This window comes from Atractosteus spatula, chromosome 7 (genome assembly GCF_055471065.1).
Source record: "Atractosteus spatula isolate fAtrSpa1 chromosome 7, fAtrSpa1.hap1, whole genome shotgun sequence".
In the NCBI taxonomy this organism is placed as follows: domain Eukaryota; kingdom Metazoa; phylum Chordata; class Actinopteri; order Semionotiformes; family Lepisosteidae; genus Atractosteus; species Atractosteus spatula.
Genome location: NC_142712.1, coordinates 23,004,377 through 23,028,799, shown reverse-complemented (window position 1 = coordinate 23,028,799; position 24,423 = coordinate 23,004,377). Strand labels below are relative to the sequence as shown.

Below are 24,423 nucleotides of genomic sequence, written 5' to 3'. Positions count from 1 at the left end.
ATTGGGCCTTTATTCAGGAAAAACTCTTTATGGGACCAAATTCTCACAGGGCTGGAGAAAGTAAAATGTAATCCATTTTGTGTTTGCCTATGGGGCTTTGGATTAAGACGTTTTGGCAGAGAAATTACTCTAATTACAGAAGCCAAAACTGAAGATTCTGGAACCAACTTGAAAGATTCAAAAATACACTAACAATACACTGATAGCACCCTGTATGACCAAACACACAAGTGAAATTCCAGTTCCAAATTCCAAATCCAAATTCACATAAAAGTATTATTTTTTCTTCTCCTAAGTCCTAAGGGTGAAATTAACATAGAAATCAGTTAATAGGTGTGTGTCAGTCAAAATAAAATATTTAACAGCCGTTAGTTTTCACAATGCGTCATTTAGGACCCTGTGCAGACGGTATTATCCGGAAGTGACTGGAATAAGACTTCAAGGGAAACACAAAAGGAGCAGGACGGGATGGCAGACAGGGGAGCGTGACGGCTGTGATCTTGTGCTCTGGGGCCGTGGTGCAGGTGAACAGGTTCAGGGAAGTCCAATAGGGGAATCGGGGAAAAAGTTCAAAACCAGGGGATCCCACCAAGACTAAACAAACACGGTTAAAATCTGGAACGGGATCCGGAACAGAGACAGGGACAGGGAACCAGGAAGATAAAAACAGTAACGAGGCCAGGCGCTCCAAGCCCCAGCCTTATCAGGTCTGGATGCTGATCAGAAGCCTAAGCCGCAGACGTAGGGCGACTTAATGGTAGGCGGGCCTCCGGATGTCCGTCTTCCAATGCAGAGCCCGGCATAGCAGCAGCGCCCACCTTAAAAAAAGACGGACAAAACAGGGGGCAGGTGCATGAAATCAGCTAAAATACGAAAGGGCCCTAAAGGAGTGCCCTAAAGAGGAGGGATTACGATTGTGACTTTAGTCTAGTTTGGTCAAATATCGAAAACTAATGTAAAAGGGGGCATGATCAGTACAGGGATAGAGGACATGAAAGGTAAATATTTCTAAAGAATGGTTGTTAATCCCAGAATGCAAAGATATATGAAATATGTACAGTTTCAGGCATTTATTAATTTAGTCTGAATCTCAGTGTTCCTGTCAGAGCCACAGCAGATTTTCTGTGTGTGGTCTAGTTAGTTACAGTTATATCAGCACTATGGAGGCTGACAACCCCCAGCTCTGCAATGGCCTGTGACCTACAGGAGCTGCTGAAAGCAGCAAGGAGTTTTAACCAGTACAGTCAGTGACAGTGAGCAGCAGTTTGAACCCTCTTCACTCTACAGCATTTTTAGCCCTGGATCTGCTCAATTGCTGTTGCCAGTCTGCTAAACAGTGAGGAGGCCTGATGGGCAGCATTTCATCAATAACTTTTGTTAAAATCAGATGAGATAAAAGTAAGCTGAATGCAACAGGAATTGAAAATCTTTACAGCACAACTATTGTTACTGGAGGAACACCACTCTGCAAACAGACATTTCTCATTGTCTTTTCAAACCTTGTGTCTCGGGATTTGAATGATTTGTGTCTGTCAGTCTCTCCTAAAGCAAGGGTCTCAAACTGTTGGAGGGCCTTGTGTTTTCTGGTTTTTGTTCCAACGTGAGTAGTCAATTATGCAATTAACCTAATTATTTTCTAAATTAGAACCATATAGGATTTTTCTTAAGATCTTTTGCAGTTGATTACACGAGGCATTCACTTCATTAAAGGTAAAGTTACTTATAAATCACCATGGACCCTGATTTGTTAAATATTATAAGCATCACAATTAGCCAAAAGACACAGGGTGCTCCAGATATTGAGTTTAAGACCCCTGCTCTAATGTTAATGGTTTCACAACCCCCCCTGAAAAGTCAATTACTTAAGCTAAAAAAATCAGGGCCTATTATAAAACCAGGTGCTTTATTTTTTTACATTAACTGGATAGTTTACTGAGAATAGAAATAAGCAAATTCAATTAAGTTCTTGTCTTAACCTTTAGAATTATGTCCTGTCTTTTAATAAATATATTATTAAATATATGTATAATGTACATTTATATGTCCTCTTTTGTTTAACCCTCACATGGCCCAGTTCTCACAGTGTTCTTTTTTAGTATAAGTTACTTGTTGAGTACTATCTCAGGAGTAGGGAAGCTCAGTGAAATAAATGATAATAAAAAAATGTAAAGCACTTATACAGGAGCTTATTTTCATAAACAGTAATGCTTGTTATATGGTGTTGTGTTTAGACATATTTGCAAAGTACTGTACACTCAAACACTTCCCAAAAATCAAAAACATAAAATGCAGTATTTTAATATGTAATGCAAGTGTAAAATCGTCTGCATTAAGATTTCTTAATGTAGTTTCTGCATGTAGTTTTAATAGCTAAAAGGCCATCAGATTGACATTTATCATGTGACTGTTGCCCCTTTTTATCATTTCCAGTGATCATTAGGATCATTTTAGTGCCACTTGTCAGTGGTCAAATGGATTTAGTTGCTAAAAATGTGTAACCTATAAAAAAAACACATCACTGGTCATTACAGTTGGTTATCTGCAGTTGAATATGTTTATGTGTAATTTAGCTGTCTTTCATCATGAAATGTAAAATCAAACAGCCTGGAGAAGAAACATCTGGGATCCATATTTATTTTGTATTTTCACTATATATTTGTTCACTTCAGATTTATATTACAAGCTTCCTGCTGAGATGAATTATTTACTACAGTCAGTCATTAAATTCATTATTATTTATGATTCTACATGTTGGCAAGCTTTGATTGTTGCCTTGTAATGTTCAGCTGACCAAATTAATGGAATTTGTTCACTTCATTGAAAGAAGAGGTTAGATGTAAGCCCTCTGATGGATACCAGCAGTGGCATTTTAATTTATGCACTTTCCTGGATCTTATTCTGCATTTTGTTTGCACCAACTGCTCTTTTAAATTCTGATTGCCTAGATAACACAATATCCAGGAGCTGCGTTTTTAATGTATTCTTAACATTTTACTGAACTATTGCTTTTCTGTTTTGCTATGTTATAAAATTAAGGAGAAATAAGACTGCGATTTAATTTTTTAAAATAAAGATGACATGCAATCATCTCAATATTGTCATTTTTGGAAGTTTGTTGAAAAATGCAGTTTACTACAGTAAATATTTTTGTAAATGTTTTTTTCATAAAGAAATACAAAACCCTAAAAATAAAGAAAACTAATAAATAAAACATGTCTTAAACATGTCTTTGGAAACTGGAAACTAATCAAACATGGGAAATTTATCAGACAGTGTTGGACATGATTAAATAGCCTAAGTGAATTGAGATATGTTGCTTTTTCAAAAAATTAAAAACATTTTGTATATTCTGAACAAAAGTTATTTAAAAAGCAACTGTACCTTTCTCCCTATATGTATATTTTTCTGGTTCATACAGCTCAAGATTCTGAGGAAGCTTAAACTAATCCGTTTAATTTCCTTCAGACAAAGCTCATTTTTTAATCTAATTCATGTTGATGTGCAGTATTAAGACTTCGTTTTTATTAATGTGGGAGGCACAGTATGGGAACTTCTTTTTTAATTTAATGTGTTCTTTCAAGAAAAGGAAGTAAATGTTTGTTTTTTTTGTTGCATACTATATGTTATAGAAAGATTTGATTGCCTTTGTAAGCTACTATAAATGCATTGTTGAGGTTGAGAACTACAGTAGCCTGGAGACATGTGAGCATTGTGAAGGATATAACAACTGGATCAACTAAAGACTTTCTCTGCAGGCACAATAGCTCAGAAAAGGAAAATACAGGATGTGAAACCCCATGCTTAATCTATACACGCATGAAGAACATTTTACATTTTATGCTGGTTCTCTCCCTTTAGATTTCATACTTCATCTTTCTGTTCATGCAATAGTGGAAACTCTTTTTTACTGTATACTGGGGTGGTGCAGTGGCTAAAGATCTGTGCCTGTGGCTGGAAGGTTGCTGGTTCGTATCCTGCGGCCGCCAGAGGAATCCTACTCTGTTGGACCCCTGAGCAAAGTTCTTAAGCCCAACTGCTCCAGGGGTGCCGTATAAATGGCTGACCCTGCACTCAGACCTCAAGCTTCTCTCCCTGTCTGTGTGTCTCATGGAGAGCAAGTTGGGGTATGCTTAGGGGTACTAAAAACACAGCAAATCTTTAGTCTAGTTTACTTTTGGTCCAGTGCTCATTTATTGCATGTTTAATGACACTCCCTATGTTAATGAAGGCTAAAAACTCTTCTTTTTCAGATGTAACCACAATTAGAGCAAATGTGTTTTTTCTGTGGCTGAAACTTGCAGCAATGTGTCTAGTATGCTTGAAATCTTCCAGTTTTCACAAAATGAGTAAATGACACAGAAAAACAGATTGCATAAAGCACTTTTAAGGTATAAAGTTATAAGAGCTGAGCCTCTGTTCTGTGTGAAAATATACCAAATTCCTTAAAAATGCATTATTTATTGATATAATATTTAAGCATCTCTTTTAAGATCTTTTTTTTACCCTTACTGTTACATATTAAGAAAAGAAAATGGTATTCAGTGTAAAGCAGATGGAGTTATGATACTGTCTCTGTGGAGATGCTAAAATTAAATGCGTAAAACTTCAGGGTTGAACCTTTTACATGGCTCAAGCAGTGTAGGCATTCATTCAGAGGACATCCAGACATCACTGTTTCTATTCTGGGCAGTCATTAGCTGGCTGTGACTAGGGATCCCCAAGTGATACACAATTGGCAGGGTATTACCAAGGCTGGATAGACTGAAGATCGCCAGTGTAAAAATACCTTGCCTCCCAGTAGAGAATATATAGTTGAGAAAATGAAAAAAAATTCCTGATGTAAATAATTTTATCTTATTTTTTAAAGTAAGAATTACAGAGAAAAATATTTTTTTCATAACATGTAATATGGCAAATGACTGAATTTGGAAATTGCTGCCATTGACACGCAGTGAAAAACCAGGATCTTGTTGAAATTATCAATAACAGGGTAGTTGAAACAAAGACACAGAAAGGACACAAAGACACACACCCATATCCTGTTAATAGAAATACTTTGTTTTTCCACAGCTTTGGTGTGACTTACACGCTAATAGTGTTAGAAATATTATCATGGAATGGCCAGCTGTTGGCTTAACATTACTTTAAGCTTAGAGATGGGCCATTATCCAAAAATACAGGCCCCAAATGACTCTTGAAGGAATAATACCACTGAAAAAATGTAAGTCTTCAACATTTGCTAGTGATAAGAAAACTGCAGAAAAAATGAACTGATAATTTCAGCCTGAAAAAAGTAACAGATTCCTTCCCTCCTTCTATTGTAATGAGAGAGCTGCTCTGGGAATAATTTTGCTTTCAGTATTTTCAATATTTCTTTTCTGGCAAAAGCTAAAAGACACAAGTGATATTGTTATCTCTGAATGTTTTCTAATATGATTATGTGTTCCAACTTGCAAAATCATACAGATGTTAAAGAGTTTCTAATATCTTTTTTTTCGGCCATGCAGGACATGCACAATGCAAAGCAGTGCGGAGTGGGAGGAGAGGGAGTGGAGACTCTAGCCTACATGTAAACATGACAGATACCAGACATCCCCCAGCACCTTCCTCCCCAGTAATTATCCGATTGCTAGAATTAAAGAATGCTTTTACCTACCCTAGCGGGAGCAGTTACACTCTTTTATAGCCAAGTCAGATTCAACTGCTGCACTCTATCTTTATATTTTCCGAAAACAATATAAGACCACTTACATTGTGGTGCACTCCATGATTTTATTATGCTTAGATAAGCTTGTATAGAGAGTTTGTTTTAAAAGTAACTGTTTACACATCTGAATATTAAGGTATGTTTTTCTGATTTATCAGAACTTATAGAAGGTAAGGTGCCCTTTGTTTTCTCAAACCTGTAATACTCTGGTGGGTGTGGCACTACTGGGCTAATATTTAAAACACTTTTGAGGTGCTTTTTGATGAAAACCACAATAGATACAAAGAAAGTTCCATAATACAGCTGAAAGAAATGTCAGTAGGCAAACTCAAGTGAAAGATTATTTGTAGAGAACTCAAGAAAGGTTACAAATGAACAAGAGTGTCCTTACTAGTGTGTAGTTTAATGACCTGAGGAACCCATAAAACATCTTCTTAAAGGACTTTGTTCCAGCCCCACACAATTCTCTATAGAATTGTCTCATGCATTTGGTCCTGAATACCCTTTGATTTTTCAACTTGTTCCTGGACTCTCTCAGAGATGCATTCATACTGAAAATAAGTGAGCAACTGGTACCCTGGTGGGCGATAGAAAATGTTATCATGGACGGATGCAAAAACAGAATTAAAATAAAATTGTTACTGTAATGTCTTGATTGATTCCTGGGGCAGCAATATACAGTATATCAGTTTGTGCTGCTGCAGTATTGTGATGTCTAAGTTTGATTATAGTATCCAACTATATTAATTTGAAGAACATCGAATTTTGTGTTTTAAATTAGTTTTTGGGTTGATTGTTTAATTGATAACAGAATTCAAAAAATGACTTTTAAGTACTATTCTTTCATCATTATATCTGTGCATATTGAAATTTCAGGTATAATGCATTGTTCAGAATGCAAAGGCAAAAGTGCAAAAAACTGTTTTGTTCTTCCTTTTTATTTTGTTTGAATGTTTTCTCTTTAACGATATATGCATTGTATTTGGGAAATGTGATTGTATGCTTTATGTTTGGAACAGGATTGCTGCACACATTAGAGACTGAAATGTCATATCCATTCAGATAGTTAAATCTGACTTAAAAACATGTTAATAATAATTTCTGTCCAGTATACCTCAGTCAGTACAGACACACTAAAGTGAATGCTAGTTAAACTAGTTAGAATGCACTGTGTGAAGCTATAAAATATAGTCATACCTAGTATGACAGGTAATAAAATATCTAATCGTATTTGTCCAAACAGTTACATTGCAGCTTTAAAAGTGCTAGGTGTTAAGAAGCGCAATAAGATCTTGAATAAGTTCATGGGCATTCTTGGTTTTCCAAAACAATTAATGTCCTATACCACAGTGACTCTTAAAACACACCCAAGCAGACAATGAAATATTGAACCAAGAGCTCGGAGATTTCTTACATGAAAATTTGAAATGTTGTGTGATGAACTTAGATATATGATAGAGGAAGAGTGATGGGTTCAAAATTGTAGTGAAAGAATCCATAGATGCAAATGTTAAAAATACCAGTTTTGAGAAATTTGTTATTGATAGACATCAGCATCTGTGTCATTGAGTGAAAAGGAGAGTATCAGCATACTAGATCCCAGAGCGATGAATTAATGATTCTCTAGGTTTAGAATCTGAAGGGTTCCCATCAAGCCCGACCTCATGGCTGACACTGATACTGTTTGCTTCAGAGCAGGCCCAGCTTCTGTGCTAACATCCCTTCTCAGCAGGAGACCGCAGCACGCGGTGCATTAAAGGGGGGCAGTGCGGAGGAATCAAAGGAATCCCTGAAGATAAAAGGGCAATGTGTTGTTCAAGGCCAACATCGATTGAAATTCTGACTTCTTTAGTTTTTTTCAATCTCTAAAATCTCCTCTGCAATGTGTGATATATGGGGATTTATTTTTTTTTAATTGGTGAAAGAAGGGAGGGGTGTAATGCTGTGAACTTACAACAAGAAGAAAATCGTATCTTAGTTCACTTAGTAAACTAAGTGCTTAAAGGTTTAAGGAGGAATTTGCTGGTTGTCAGGGTTCAGGTTTCTGTGTTGTTCACCTGAGCTTTAATTTGTAGAGGAGGAGGTTCTCTAGTTGGTGGTGTACTTGTTGAGATGGGGCCCAAAAAGTGTGAGAAGTGTGCAAATGGCAGGGGGCCTAAGAAATGTCTGGATACAGACACAGTATTACAGGTGACTTTTGTTTCTGCTCTTGAGTGTATTCACTCAATTCCCCGATATACTGGATACCCTGAGGTGACTGTATCTTCAGTTGTCTTTGATACACCCTCATGGATTTCAGCCATGTTGTTGAATTTGATACCATGGCTTCTTTCAAGAAACAGCTGGATGAGATCATCGGATAAATTAACTATTAACTATCAACCATGCTAGATGGGCCTCCTCTTATTTGTAACTTTTTTGACGTTCTATGTCTTTATAATTGCAGTTTTACTTGGTGCTTGTTGGCAGTGATTTGCACTGCTGAATTTGTTAGCAACTATTTTATTTTAGCATTGTTTGAGATTGAGTAATCTTATATACAGATATGTGAATAAAGCAAAATCCAAAGCGTTTTTATGAAAATAATAAGAATATTTTATTCTTTAAAAAATAAAAATAAAAAATAATTTAATAATATAGGTTGTGGTTGATCATGTGCTTTGCAGTTCTGAAACAAAAGTGGGGTTTTTACTGTAGTGTGGATCCATTAGCTATGATCTATTTGGTCTCCATTTTTATTTATTTAATCACTATTGTGAATCGCACAATCCTGGGAAAAAATAAAAATAGTACTGTAGTACTGGCAGTATGTGTGCATTTATATTAAGTGGTGTTTAGATTGTTAAAATAGAGAATACTGTGAAGACTATGGCAGCTTTATACTGTATAAAACTTTGTCAGGATTGTCGCCAGTGTGAGCAGCGACACTAGGGTTTTGAGGCATTAGTAAACATGTGACACAGCCCCTCACTGACAGAACAGGTTTCTCTTCTGAGGTCTGTAATGATAGTGAATTATGCTTATTTATAGATGCCAAAATCCAGCTTTACTCCCTTCCTGCAGCTGTACCTGCGCACTAGAGTAAATACACTTACAAAAACAAGAAATCTACTCAGCAACATTCAATTGTGTATTTTTATTGAGTTTAAGTGTTGATTGAGTTGTTAATTACAGAATTTGGGTAATGTCTTCCAGGACTTCTATCCCTTCATTGCTATATCCATGTGCATTAAATTTCAAATATAATGTGTTCTGCAGATTGCAAAGGCCAAAGTGCAAAATACTGTACACTTGCAGATGAAAATACTAAAGTGTAAGAAAGTCATTCTGAAATGTTCTGAAAGGTATTTTATTCCTCTGTTATTTTTTATCATGTAATAAATCATCCTAAAAACATTAATAATTCTTCCTACTTTCACTCAATTGTGCCTTATTTCTTTCAAATCTGTCATCAGATTGTGTTCTTATCATATTGGTTTTACATGTGTTGTGCAGCAGTAACCACAATAGGTAAGCTAACAGGCTCTCTTTTTAAAATGTATTTTCAAACACAAAAGGAGAAGACTGAACAATGACAATGACAATAACATTTTTAAATTTATTAGAACACACCTTCCTTTGGGTGAAGCCCTACAGGGTACAGCTGCAAAAATAGTTACTGGCCCAGTATCTATGTCAGGATCTTAAATGAATTTGAATGTTGTTAGTTTTTCATTATTTTCTTGCCTGTCATACAGGCCTACTTATCTTCACACAATCATAAGAAAAGCATTACAAAAGTCCAGCTGGACAGAAGGCTGTATATAGAAGCTGACTCTTATACCAATTTGCAACTTAAACCTAATTGTTCTTTGTCTGGGTGCTTTAAACCAATGCTTTAAAGGAAAGTTACTTCTCCTTAAGCTAAGAAGCACTTCATGATCTAGGTATCATAAACATACCTGTAGGAACCATCTCTCAGCACCAGGTATATTTTACTTTGTGCTGTTTATTTTTTTTCTTTGCCAATCAAAAACTAGAAGCTGGAGTTAATGTTTTGTTCTTTAAGAAGGGCCTACAGTGAAGGTAATATCTTGAAAAAAGAGAACTTGCAATAACTGCCTTTGCCACTCTTGTTTCAGCCCTAATATTCATTGATGCCAGAAAGCCTTCACACTCTGCATTTATGTGCATTTATGACTGTTTTATTTCAGAAACATGAACTTTAAATGATTTTGCATAGGCATTTTGTCAAATGTACCAATAATTCTTTTGTAATACGTGTAACTCCATCTATTCTGTAAATGCACAGGTGGAGCTAGGCATTAATAAATACTGTACGCGCTGAGGTTTGGAAACATTGCCTCTCTGATATGAAATCATACAGTAACTGCTGGTAAAATGAGATGGGATAATATAATTGCATTATTTAATGTGTAAATATGGGCATTGCTCTGTTTTCCTACCACAGTCCATAGACATGCTGGTAAGATAATTGGTTTCAGGGAAAAAAATTGGCTCTGATGTGTGTGTCTCTGTGTGTGCCATTCGATGGACTAGTGTCCTTTCCAGGGTGTACCCTGCCTTGCTCACATTGCTTGCCTGGATAGGTTCTGGCTCCCCTGTGACACTGAATTGGATAAAGAGAAAGGAAAATGGACAGATATATAGGTATTACATTCTCTAAGGCTAGAACACTTGATTATTTTGCTGATTATTTACTGTACATACATTGTGAGTTAATTTTAATTTGTGCATTAAATCTCACAGGTGCTGAATTAGAAATCCCAAATTTGATTTTTAAAATTAATGTATTATTTTTAAAAGTTTTTTTTTTAACCAAAGTGATTGATTTTTCTGAAGCAGCAAAGCTCTTATTGGTTAAGAATAATTATTATGCTTGTTGTGAAAGAAATCAACAAATTACATTGCATATTAAATCTTATAGTCACATATATGTGCATTAAGTTTATTCTGCTGATGGCTTTTCCAGTGAATGATGAAGTATGGTTCCCTTACTTGTAATTATTTTGATTAGGTTGAATGGGCCGCTGCCATATAAATAATGATTTGGACTTAGATGGTGCATTTGCTTATTTTGCTTGTTCTTCCTGTGGCATTTGTGGGTCAGGATCTTAATAAAGATTTGAGCTGACTTTGTCTGCTCTGTTAGTACCTTGCAAAGTCATTTGCAGTTTTGCTATAAAGTTGTTACTGCAGTGCAATTCTGTAATATAATGAAGAGCCAGTGAATAGATTTACAGGCACTAGTGGAGATATACCAGTTTTTTTAAAGAAAAAGTGTCTTCAAGTAGTATTTTTTGCATGTGTTTTAGAACTAAGCACTCTTTAGATTATGCTGATTTTTAGTCTGTAAAAGATATCAAAAGAAAAAAATATTTTGTCAGAAATGTCTGCTGAATGTCATGTCATGACTACTAATGCAGGGCTAATCAACACATGACCCTTTAATTCACTCCATTTCAGAATGTCATTACAACCAACTCCTAAATTGCTAGGTGGATCTTGCTAATTACTGTATGAGTTAGGTAAGGAGCTGGTTGTGTCATCGGGAATAAAAGGGTTAGTGGCACTACAGGATTTTCTGAGTGTTTAAATTTAAACGCACTTGGCTTAATGTGAGACCCGTTGAAGATATTTTTTCCAATTTTTGCCAAATTTGGAATTTTCCATTTAGGTTCTGTACTCCCACATAGACACTGGGCACCAGTTAAGTGGTGCAGAGTGGATGTAAGTCTCATATCTTAAGGGGATAGGAGACACACAAGCTATTCTGGGGGCCCAGCATCGGTGTGAAATAGTATTTGCTTGCCTTTAGAAGATCTCCACTTTAAAAAAATATTTCTACAGTATGTTACACAACATTGATCTGTTTTTAGTTGTAGCTCTATTTTCATGGGCCACTGTCTTAAAAAATCTATACTTATGTATCAATTTATTCAATACTTAAGCATGACTTTAGAATATAGCAAAGGTTACAAAGAGGTCATTCATGCAGTCTACAGTAGCTCATGTAATTTCTAGCAGCTAATTGATCTAAGGATCTCATTCAATAATTTCTGCTTAACAGAATGGCTAGCTAACTTGTTCCAGACTCCAACAGACTTTTGTGTCTTTGTGCATACAAAATGCCTGCAGTTCTAAATGTATTCTCCCCACAGTTTCCACTACCTTGTGTTTTATATGAAATAAAAAATCCTGAGAATTATTAAAATATGTTTTAAAAGCATATATTGGGCCCTTCCTAAACCATCCTCTGTCTTAAAAAACATGAAGCTTCCCTCAAAATTTATTAAGATCTGTTTCTTTTTTCAGCTATATTTTCTTCCTGTGTCAAGTTCTGTTTTTTTACTGCTTGCTAATGGCCGATTTATCTTTAGAAATGTTCCGCAGATGAATAACAGTATTTTTTAAATAGCACTTAGGAATCTAATACTTTTTAATTGGAGTTCTTGAAAGATAGAAAAAGCAGGAAAAGGTTATCATGTTAGGTATGTTTCTGCAGCACAGCAAACTTCAAACAAAATTCCAGGACTCATAAATCTGATTGTAATGCAAATATTTATCTCTATTAGCCATTGTACACGTTTGGAATTTAACTGACAGCCAAATGGAACATGAAAAGATTGTGTTTAATTATCGTAGGAGGGGAGCTTATCTTTCATTTTGGCTGTAACTTTTGAAAGAGTCATTAAACTGATTGAAAAAGTATTTTCTTTTTATAGGATCCACATCATTACAGAGCTGTTCAAAGTGGAAATGTCACAATCCTCAATGGAATGAAAAAAGATAGGACAGTTAATGCTTCTTAAAATTGAAAAAAAAAACAAATAAAAAACTGTGTAGCACAGATTTCAATTGGTTTTTCGGGATTTCTGCATTGCAACATTAAGGCTGAAAGCACTTTATTTAATCTTTATATTTTTCTATGCACCTTTTTAAATATTTGTTTTATAGAGAATATTAATAGTATAGCATTTTCTGCTCTGATAAGCAATTAATAACATGAAAAATGTGTATTTATTTAATTTGTATATTCTCTCCAAAACACATCTTCCTGTTTGAAGCCTGTTATTCACTTAATTCATAAACATTAATAAATTTTATTCCTCAAAATCATTAGCTGCATGATTATAACAGACAATTCTATGCACTCCCAATGCCTTAAAATCACCTGCTATTTGTCTTATAACACAACACTGTGTTCCACCTTGCTGTTGCAATTTCATAGTGATTATGTTCAGACCAAGGGCAACATTTTGGTCTGATTGCCAGTTTTGCTTTCTTATAAGATGCAATGGTGTGATGACTTCCCCTATCATTTTTCTGTCATTCCCAAGTAAATTCTTTTCAGTAAGTAAAGGTATAGGATTAAGCATAGGATTAAGAGAGGACAAATGCAAAATCTTATAATTAAAAGGTAGCCAGTTGTTATATGTAAAAGATTTTCTTCTGATCTTGCAAAAAGAGTTTCTAATTTGTATTTTGTATCTGACATTACTCAGAACATTCTGATATGTTTGTTGCAGCAAGACATCTGTTCTTGACACATTTTTACATGCAAATAACTAAGTACAAGGACTTTCTGAGCATGTGTAGAGGATGTTATAGCACAAACATAAATGAGTTCCCTAACTTTGAATGTAAAGTTTCTCAGTTTTCAGTAAGGCTAGAGTGTCTTGGGTAAATCCCTATAGGAACTGGTCAAGCTACTCCATTATAGAAAAGCACCAAGAGTTCAAAAGAAGTATGTGTTGCCTGTGGTGAGGGCCATATTCAAGGAGCTAATTCTAGAAGGTAAGGAGTTAATTCTCCAACCCTGTAGTTGACAAATTGCACACATCTACAGTATATGGGAGTCGAGTTTGCTGAAATGATCTGTGAAAAGCAAAGCAACTGCACTGATGTAATAGGAGTCTGGTTTGTACTATAACTGGAAGGACGAGGGCAGTCCTCCCACAAATGATTAAAATGGTTATTTAAGGGTTTTAGTATGGTCACTCCCTGATTACTATGATTTTAAGATTTTTAAACCATAGCCATAGGTATATGAATCAACTATAGCATTGTGGTGTGACAAAATAAGACTGGTTATTTTTTGCATTGACCAGCTTCTTCTGAAATGTTACCATGTCACTGCAGGAGCTTCTGATGTATCAAAGTTGGAATAAAAAGTGTTTTAAAAGTGAGGACATTGAAAATATAAGCTTGAGCTTATATGCTTTTGTGATTAATATGAAGAGTATTTGCTATAGAGTAATAGCTGTATCCAGCAACTGTTTTTTAAGAGAAATACAAATGTGGAGTAGCTACAGGTGGACCCTGTGTGTTTATGGGTTCCCCACTAGTAATAGCAAAGTTTTTTTATTTAAAGAAAAGCAAAACAACCTATAACAAAGTTATTGTATATTATGAAAACCTTCCTAAAAAGAACATTTTTGTAATGTTGTGCTTCCGGTCTAGTTTAAACTTGGAACGCAGAATCCCTCAACAAACAGGAGTGTGTCTGACATCATCTAAAGCTGCCTCTATTTCTCCGCAGTCCTGCGCGATGACTTCAGGCAGAACCCATCCGATGTGATGGTGGCAGCTGGGGAGCCTGCTGTCATGGAGTGCCAGCCCCCCCGAGGTCATCCAGAGCCAACTATCTCCTGGAAGAAAGACGCTGTACCAATCGATGACAAAGATGAAAGAATCACGGTGAGAGTCCGGCACAATGCAGAAAAGGGCATTATGCTGCTGGTCGGTGCTTGGTTGAGTGAATTGTTAAGAGATATTCACTACAGATCAGAACGTAGTTCATGATAGTGGGATTAGTCAAACAGGCCTCTTGCATCTCTCAGGGGTATGTTGTTGTCTGTGAGGGATGTGCCCCTCCTTTTATTAGCATCGTTTTTAAAGATGAATGGCTCAAAGGTGGATGAATCAAAGGAAACTTTTTACACTTTTTTATACTCCCTTGTGTGTTGTGATGTCTGAATGTAACAAAAAAAAATAATTCACCTTTCCTAATTGGGTAGATACAACAAAACTAATTGGCAAATCACACAAAAAAATTATCGTGCCTAACATTTCTTCAGTATTTTGGCAGCATTGAAAGTATTTGGCAACAGCCAGAATATAGGTAGAATAAAAAAATGTTGTGGGCCTTAAGACATCCAGTTAAGTATAGACCTCTAAGTAAAGGAAGACTTTGAATCCTTCTAGTAGTTTCCTGTTTCCTTCCAGTACATATCTTGCTTTACTTCAATACAGATGTTTATTTTGTAATTCCTTTTGAGCCTTACTACTGTAGTTTTTAAAGAAATCATGAGTAATGAATGCTCTTAAGAATAAACAGGCTTTGCAGCAAGAACAATGTTTCAATTAAAATTGTTTTACCCTTTCTTAGGCTTCTCAAATAAGAATATTTTTTGCATTACATGTATGCATTTTATTAAATGAAATAAGAGGAGAATCAAAAAAAACTGTATGACTCTTTAAGCCTGACCTATTAATGAGGTATTGTATTAAAAAAGAATCTACCTTTAAAAAACATTTAATTTCCTGTTTAGTTAGATACACAGTTAATTTTCCAACATTCATTCCCTTATAGTACCTCAAGTGGCCCAACTCTAAACTGTGGACATGAAACAGATATTAACTCATCATGGCTATAGAAAGAGTCTGGCTTCCCAAAACATCTTAAGTATTAGATCTGGAAATATCCTTAAACTAGGACATTGTCTTTGTGTGATTTTGTTCAACTGCTTTGTGCAGCACCCTTAATCTCAAGGAACTGTTCAGTGTAAAACTGAACTGAACATACAGTATCTTATAATACTGGCTACAGACCTACGGTGATGATGGAAGAAAAGCATTGCCACATGGAACTGCTTCACACAAAACATATGCCCATCTTTTTGTTAAAGAGTGGAACTGTGGAGCTTGTTTTAGAAGACCTCCCACTTTATGCTTAGAAAAGGAAACATCAACAACTTGGAAAAATGAAGCACTTGTAGAGGTCAGTGAAAAGATTGCAGACAGGTGCAGAAAACTTCCAACAGTATGTGTGCATTCCAAACATAACTCGAAGAAAACAATAAAGGCTATGGAATATTCTCATAGATGAGAATTTTTAACACTGTAGTCATATGAAGTCAATTAACTTTGATAAAACAAAAATGCAATCCACACTGGTGTTGTAACATAAATGGCTGATTAATGGATTTTGAAAATGAATGACAATTAGTCTTTTTAATTAAGATGACACTCCAAGGAGCTCCAATATAAATTACAATTCATTCTCATTACTGTGCGACCTTGGGAGCTCAGAATAATTTTAACAAGACTCCTGTTTTGAGAGAAGAAGTGATTATGGTCATTGTTTTACTCAAACTGACAGGCAAGATACTGGATGCGCCTATTGGTGATCTTCATAATTAGGGCGGAAAGGCAAAAGAGCAGAGAACCCCAGTTAATGAATGACAGAGTCCTTTAACTAATCACATAACTACAGTGTGCAACCAGCAGAACTGAGACTAATGCAAATATGCTGTCTGTCCCATAAAATATTTAGCTAATATCACACACAGTACTGACATATACTGGGAATTGCCTTGGATCCTATCCTATGTGTGATTTTTAATAATTACAGATTTTCGAGTGTGTCAAAACATTGAATAAATAGGACAATTATTATACTTATGCAGTTGCATATTATGTGCTACTGTATTTGGAGATTTTAAATTTTAGTACATTTTAATCATCATGTATTTTATCGGTTCTTAGCAATCTCAGATTCTCTTTTTCTAATTCTAATTTGGTCAGTTATTTTTAATGCATGCAACATGTAAGGTTTTAAGCATTCTTGTTAGGAGTGATTATATAGTGAGTTGGACACATTCTTATATGAGCTATTTAAATATTTAAATTGTATTATTTACTCCTGGCTTGTATAGCTGTAGGTTACCTTCAATGAAGGCATCTCCCAAATACATCAACAGTATAATAATAGACATTGTAATAATAATTAATAGTAGCAGCTGCTTCAGTGAACTGGTAAGGGACTCGCTTTATCCATTTTGGTTTTACCAGCCAAAGGTCTTGTCCAGGCTGTGGAAATGGAGTAGAATTGTACTTATTATTTAAACTTCACTACAAACCTCAGTGGTGATACTAAGCATCTGTTGTTTGTTTACATAGAGTCCAAATATAAGAATCTGAAGTTCACCGCATCTGAAACAGATCACAATGTTTCTGCTCAGAACAGACTTATGTTTTCTACATAAATACCCTTACCTTCAAAAAGAATGTAAGTTCACTACAAATGTATTGTGAAAGGCATCAGATACAAGCAATATTGGTTTTGGAGTTCTGAATGCTGTGGTTCCTCAGTCCAATTCTTTCCTGATTTCTGCTGTTAATAAGATTTACAGTGAAGTTCACAAACATACATGCAGGTGTCATTAATGATGTCCTACTATGAATATCACATTCCATAGATTAGAGACCTCCTGGCAAGCTTACTGTGTAATTAAAAGAAACAACAACATAATTTGTTTTAACTTAAATTACATTATCTGGGTCATCTGTCAATTTCCAATGAGCAGACCTGCTAATCAGGTTTGAAAAATCTTAATGAAGTTCCTTTTTGCACTTAATAGTTATGGGTTAAGAGACACTTGTCATTTTCGTTTCTGACTCGATATTGCTCTGTTAGAACAAAGGCTTGCTCAAAAGGAATCTTTTGCCATGAAGTCTTTTCAGAAACACCTGGATCCTTTTGAAGTCTTTGTAAATATGTAGCCCATTGCAACTTAGTAGAGTAGCCAAGACTTGTCAGCATTTCTGTTGAGGCTGTGATTATTATACACTATTGGTGTCAAAAAAGGCAAAACTCTCTGTCCTCCTGAGATAACAATCCCCAATCCCTCTCTCTTCCCTTAACTTTAGAAATAAATCCCGAAACTTTACACTCAGAATTTCTTTTTACTGTTTCCAAAGGTTTATGGGGGAACAAAATCAGCACCAGCACCTTATATAATGTAAAGAGGAGAGGAGAGATGTACAGAGGAGGTATTTTAGTGCCACATTCATCATTAAAAAATTTTAATGTTGTTTTGGTTTAATTAATCAATTAGTGGACACAACAAAAACTAATAATATATCCACTTTTTGAAAGTTTTTAAAAAGTATTTATTATACACTTCTTCTGTAATAGTTATGACAATCTCAACACATACAATAATAAAAAACAACTGTTAATAATGCGTTAGGTTAGAGTGATGTTGCTGAATGTCTTCCGCAATCCTAAAAGTGATATTTTTAAGCACCCTCAGATACTTGGTTTGATAAATCATTCAGTAGCTGTTTATAGAATAGTAGAAAAGCTTCACTTTACTTGAACATCTTAGCTACCTGAAACTGATTAATGTAAATACAATTGATAAACAGATAATAACATAGCCCATTTGGTTGTTAAGATCTAATTGATCCAAGGATCTGATCCAGCCCTTCCTTGAAGGGAACCGAAATACTGGTTTGGACAATACTGTATGTCCCATACTCCCTTTGAGATATCATGGACACAGACAGATAAATAGCTTCTTAATATACAATATTTACTGCCCTCATCACATTTACGAACACTGAGGCTTATTTGGTAAATACCAAAAACTGAATATTTCGACATATATTTTTGCATCCATCCCCAAATTTTCTGAAAGCCACTTATTCCTTGTAAAGTCAAGGCTAGCTGGACCCAGTTTCCGATGTAAGGAGCACAGGATTATTCTCATGCTGGTCTGGATGTCAGACCTTAACAGGGCATGAAGAAATGGACAATTTACATGAGCCAAAACCAATCCAGCAAGACAAGAAGGAAGCAGGAGGAAACCAGTGCACCCAGACATGTTCATATTAAAACATACTGTACCCCATAATTTTTAAATTCATCCATCCTTTATCAGAAGGACCTCTTATTCCCGATAAGTGTTGTAGCAGCCCTGAAGCATAGGTTCATGGTGGGACTGCATCCTGAATAGAACACTCTTCTATCACAGAAAAACATACAAGCTCCCAAAGACAATTTAAAAACCTAAACAGCATGTTTTTGGGAAGTGGGAGAAAACTAGAGATTACCCATGTCAGCACCGGGAGAACATACAAACTTTGTAATACTTTGCCTTTCATCTAAGCTTGATATGTTGTTTGAATGGATTCTTTGGACATTTTGTAACAGCAGAATTAATACTTTTAAAGTGTTATTAAAACCAATTTAATTAGGCTTCTCAAGCACAGTGGGAATATGTGATAAACATTTTAAATAAGCATGCAAAACACAGACTCTTTGTGTGTCTGTCTGAAAGGTGCTGTAAAAAATATGAAAGAGGTAGAGTAAGCACTGAATGGTCTTGAAACAGACTACACAAATCTTCAGCTGGAAGATGTTATAAAAGGAGCTTTTGTTACCCAGCGTATACACCAGAGAAAACAAATGCTGACAGACAGCCCAAGGGGGAACTGGCCTGTTTAAGATGAGGATCAGTGTCTTGGCTGGGAGGTCCTGAGCAAGTCTTTGAGTCTTTGGTACCTCACAGTCAAGAGCGTCTGCTATCTTAAAAGAGCTGAAGCTGTAGTCGAATAGCTTGACTGTCAATCTGTGATATAAAGCAGAAACATGTTGTTTCTGTCTGCCATGTTATGATGGATGGGCCGTATCAATTTTTCTCAAAGGAAGAGATCAGAGAACAAACAAAGCTGGCCTTTTTTCTCTTCCAATTCCCTAATTAAGCACCCACATTTCAGATGGTATCTCCAGAGCTTTGTACTGTTGGCAGGCCTCCGTTCTTCAGAAGGGCTAACTTCAGATTATTTGGCATAGACTCTCTTTAGTCAGCAAAATGACTAAAATGCATATCTTTGTATACCTATCTCTGGTGTATGCAAGCCATCTTTGCACAAAAGATGTAGGAATGAAACATTAATAATGTAGATGAATGACTATTTCCTGGTTTATCACAATTAAGGAAACCTATGCTTTTTTCAGCAATGAAAGGCAGTGCCACTCTAGAATGCTTCTGGTTTGCCACTTCACATATGAACATCATTGCACCAGAGAAACCTCCCATTATTCAAATGAGGCAACTAATCAGATTGTGTTAAGACGATTTGCCCTACTCAGGAGCCTCCTACTTCTTCTCTTTTGAAAAATGCTGTGCAATTGTTAATTGCCAGAGATTCTTCTTTAGCACAGGCATTGGAGCAGCTAGACTGTAGGAAAATCTGGGTTACAAGAAATAAAACCTTTGTTTGCAAATCAAAGAGAAAGAACACTGAAACACTGACAAGAAATGTGCTACAGGCAGATCTTTTTATATATGCCCTGAGGAACACGTTGTAGGGGTGCTGTTTCTATTCACAAACTAGTGGTCCTTCAACTGCAGATCTGGATATTATTCAGCACACAAAGATTGCCATCCAGCTAACTGGATTACACTAAATAAAATTAAAATTTTATTTCTCTTTTATTTTCTGTTTTAAAATAATAATCTCTTTGGTTGTTTAGAAATTATACAATACAGAAGACAACAGAAGGTTAGGGAGACCGATTCTGGTTTATTTTTATTTGTGGTTTTTGCACTGATGCATGAAATACACTGCATAAGCATCAGCAGTCTGTATTTATCTTCTCCTGTTCATCAGATATCTATCTCACCAGAGGGAGCTCCAAGCGTTTTAGTGCACCACCCTAGGAGGAAATGAGAACATTCATGTCCATTTAGGCCAGACATACTTAAAATTAAGTTATTTCCTTTTCTTGGAAACAACATGTCTAAAAAGGAAAACAGGATCAAAGCAAGAATATGGGAATTAAAGAAACTATTAAATAAAAGAATGTTTGAACTCGTTCAAGTCAATAGGTGGTGCAGCAGTAAAATGTAAAATCTGGCTTTGAGAAATGTGTAATGGAATGTAAAGAAATAACAGATCACTGTCGAAGAAACCTTTGGTTTTGTTCAACCATCATGACAGATATGTTGTCTTTTGCTATTATTAAAAGCTATGCTGTTGTTGTAGACCCCTATTGTTCCATTATGGAGCAAAGAAATAAAAACAAACACACAAGAGAAGAATGGCCATAAAACACTACCCCTGGCTCCTGATGAGGTGCCGAAATATATATGGCCTGTCCTTAGCTGCGCCCACCTGGAAAAACAATTTGTTAGCTGCCTTTGCTTTGGGTTTATGGCATTAAACGTGGAGGCCAAGCCTGGCTGGTTAATGTACAACAAAGGTGTTATCCTAAAGAACAGGAAAATTAGAAACTAAAGTATGCAAGCTTAACCTTGGAAGCCAACCTTATTCCATTTAAAACCTCTCTTGCACATGTCCATTTAAGGCACTTGTTACAAATGGTGAGGACGTTTGGTTTTGTTGTGTGTTTTTCTAGCCTTTTGAAATGTACATAAAATAATTTTCTGTCAATTACAGTTCTATTATGCTACAGTATATAAAATGCCAGGGATACAGAGCACAGAGGTAAATGGACAGCTTTTTTAAAATAAGACCTCTGGGACCTTGTAGAATTCCAGAACATTTAGCACCACAAAAAATGAACTTCTTGTTAGGGAGGAAACTCCTGCCAAGCACTTAACTTTCATCTAATGGGTCTAATGGCTGCCTTAGGTGAATGCTTCTGAAATTTACAAGAAGAAAGAAAAGGCATCTCTTCCTTGGTGGAATAGATCATTGCATAATACACAGGGAATTTATTAAGTTGCATTTTTTTCTTTCTGACACTGAATGACCTGGCCTTGACTGTTTATGACTGTCACACAATTTAAGCCTTTTTGCAGGACAAGCCTTCTGTACAGTATGTACAACAGCAGCAGTGTGATAGACTCCATAATAACAAGACACCTAATTGAGTTTTAGTCAGTTCTCATTTTCAGTCATAGCTCTTCTGAAACTTTTATTTAAAACCCCTCATATCATAAATCAAGGGAAATATTATAAATGCTAAATTAAGTCCTTGGGACTTTGAAAGTAAATCCCAGATGTTTTTGGGTACAAGTTTTTTTGTGAGAATGAGGCTCTAAATCTGTCATGGAATTCATTAGCTGTGACATTTGAAGTACTTCACAGCTGTTTGTGCACTTTTAGTTTGTAACCCATACCAATGACCACTGCACCTTTCATCTCAGTCATGCACAGGTGATATTAATATACATTCTTAAAGGCCTTTTGTTCTGTACCTATGTTATGAGAAAGTTTTGAAATTCCCCACACCCTTTGTTTCTGTACAGGACAATGGCTGAAATGTAATGCATGATTCTCTACTTGAAACCTCCCCTATTTCACTTAGTAAAGGAATCTCTTTCAGGTGCATGACAGAGAGATCATTTTATTTTAAGTATTCTCTTAGATCTTAAATTTTCCATTGACCAAGAGCTGAACTCTGCAGTCCACACTCAAAACACTAGGTTTTGTCTGACATTGTACAGTAAGAGTGCAAGTTTTTTAGGTGTTAGCATGCTTTTGATGTACCTGTGAGACCCTGAGAACAAAGGCCTTCATTAAGACCTATAATTGCAGGACTGGAAATATGACTAACACACACAAAAAAACCTCACAGCACTTAAGCAGCCATTTAATCCTACTATACTGTGCCACTCCAGCTCTGTTTTACTGGGCATTATGCTCATAAATTACATACGCCACTCACTGACTACCATTTAATAGACTTTTATAGACATTCTTAAGCCATTGTTTTATGGGATTTTTGCATAGTTGTAATAAGAAGTATCCCCATCACTTGCCAGGATGAATGAGTGCTGCATGCTGTACATGTAAAAGATATATCACTGTCAAATACATGCAAATTAACAAACAAAATCCATTACACAAAATGAGTGGGTAAATAGCAATCCTGACGAAGAAGGGTGCCAGTACATAAGCCTATGACTGAATATACTGTACAGTAAAATGCAAAATGATGAATTTGAGCAGTGAGAAAAATAGTTTTTGCATTTTAATAGTGCACATCTTGCATTTTTTGTGTGCATGGTATTTTTTAGCTCATCTTAATATGTATATATTACACATAGTTCAGGTGGGTAGCTGCGTCAGCATGCGTAGGCTGCAAAGGAACAAGTAATAGGTTTACTCCATACTGAAAAGAGAAGAAAGAAAACACAACGTTGTTCAGGCTCCACGGCCAAAACGTTGTGTTTTTTTTCTTCTCTTTTCAGCATGGAATAAACCTATTACTTCTTCCTATTTATTACTGAAGCCTTTTCTTCTTTATGTGGCTTCAAGTATCAAAACCACCTTGAGTTCTCAACTGAAAATTTCAGTTTACTAATATTGCAGATATGTTGGTATAAAATGAGAAATAACCACCCTGTACATTATCTCAAATTTAATTTACCGCTCTTTTAAATAAAAAAAAATATAAAATTGATACATACAGAATACATCATAAATTACATACAGATAATGGTGATGTAAACAAAAAACAAACTTAGCATGCAAAATGCTTTTCTGATCTGGGAAAAGAAATAACTGAAATGAATAACAGACGAAAAGTGCCTCTGGTGGCAATAATTTAATACCAAATCTTCCATGAAAATCCATGTCATTTCAATAAAAAATATTTTTTATATTAATGTGAGTGATTCCATTAAACATTTGTACCAACTTTGTCTCCTTAAATTTTCAATATTGTACAATCTGCCAGAAACCCATATGGCCTCTTCACTGCCACAATGCCTTCTTTTCCCAGCCGTTCATCTCTTCTGCCTTTGTGTCTTCCAGATAAGAGGAGGAAAGCTGATGATCACAAATGCACGGAAGAGCGATGCTGGGAAATACGTGTGTGTGGGGACCAACATGGTGGGCGAGCGGGAGAGCGAAATTGCGGAGCTCACCGTTCTGGGTAAGCAGCACTGCAGCCTGTTACTCTATCTTGGGAGAGAAGCATTGTAACTTTGTCACCGAATTTGACATTACGACCTTGGTTACAACCTCACGATTCACAGCTGTCACGCCCTCTGCAGCCAGAGGGCACTCGTACTCTGTTCTGTCTCTTGTTTCCGGTGCTTTGCTGTTCTTCCAGTGTCTCTCTCTCTCTGGGGCTATCTATTTCTGGGTCTTTCATTTGCCTTCGCTCAGCATTGACGTTTGGATGTCCACAAACCCGCCTAGCACCAGGTCGCCCCACGTCCGCTACCTGAGGGCATTGGTTTCTATACAGCATTTCCTGAACAGCTGAGCACGGGCTACGCTCCACTACACATAGGGTCTCTTACACTCTCCTGCCATTCTTCGGTTCGTCCCTTCCGACATCCGTGACAACAGCAGTGAGTCATGGGACAGGAAGCAAATACAATAGAACAGACTAGGACATAAAGGTTGTGTGGAAATATTACCTGCTACAAAATCTATAGGTAGATGTGAGAGGCACATTTTAAATTCTTGTAGGTTTTTCTCCCCTCCTGGTTTAAAACCAGTATGGGTGTAAAATAATATATGGGTGGGATAAAAAGGGACTCACTTCAGCACCATTGAAATTATGAAACCATTGAAACATATGCTATCTAATGACATTATGACAACCATTAAGTACAACTACACAGCAGAAGTTTATTCAGGCCAGATTGTGAACTTCTATGTTGGGATTTTAACTGGCACACTGGAGTTAACAGCACTACTCTTATGAATTATATTGTGGG

General features: G+C 36.0%; 1 protein-coding gene across 1 annotated transcript in view; it reads left to right on the top strand.

Annotated features, from left to right (window-relative positions):
• Positions 1-24,423, top strand: part of robo1 (roundabout, axon guidance receptor, homolog 1 (Drosophila)) — a 502,355-nt gene that overhangs the window by 397,096 nt on the left and 80,836 nt on the right. Inside the window, exons 4-5 of the mRNA XM_088921682.1 lie at positions 14,250-14,407; positions 23,507-23,627. Of these exons, the coding sequence (XP_088777808.1) occupies positions 14,250-14,407; positions 23,507-23,627 (279 nt within the window). The remainder of the gene's footprint in view (positions 1-14,249; positions 14,408-23,506; positions 23,628-24,423) is intronic.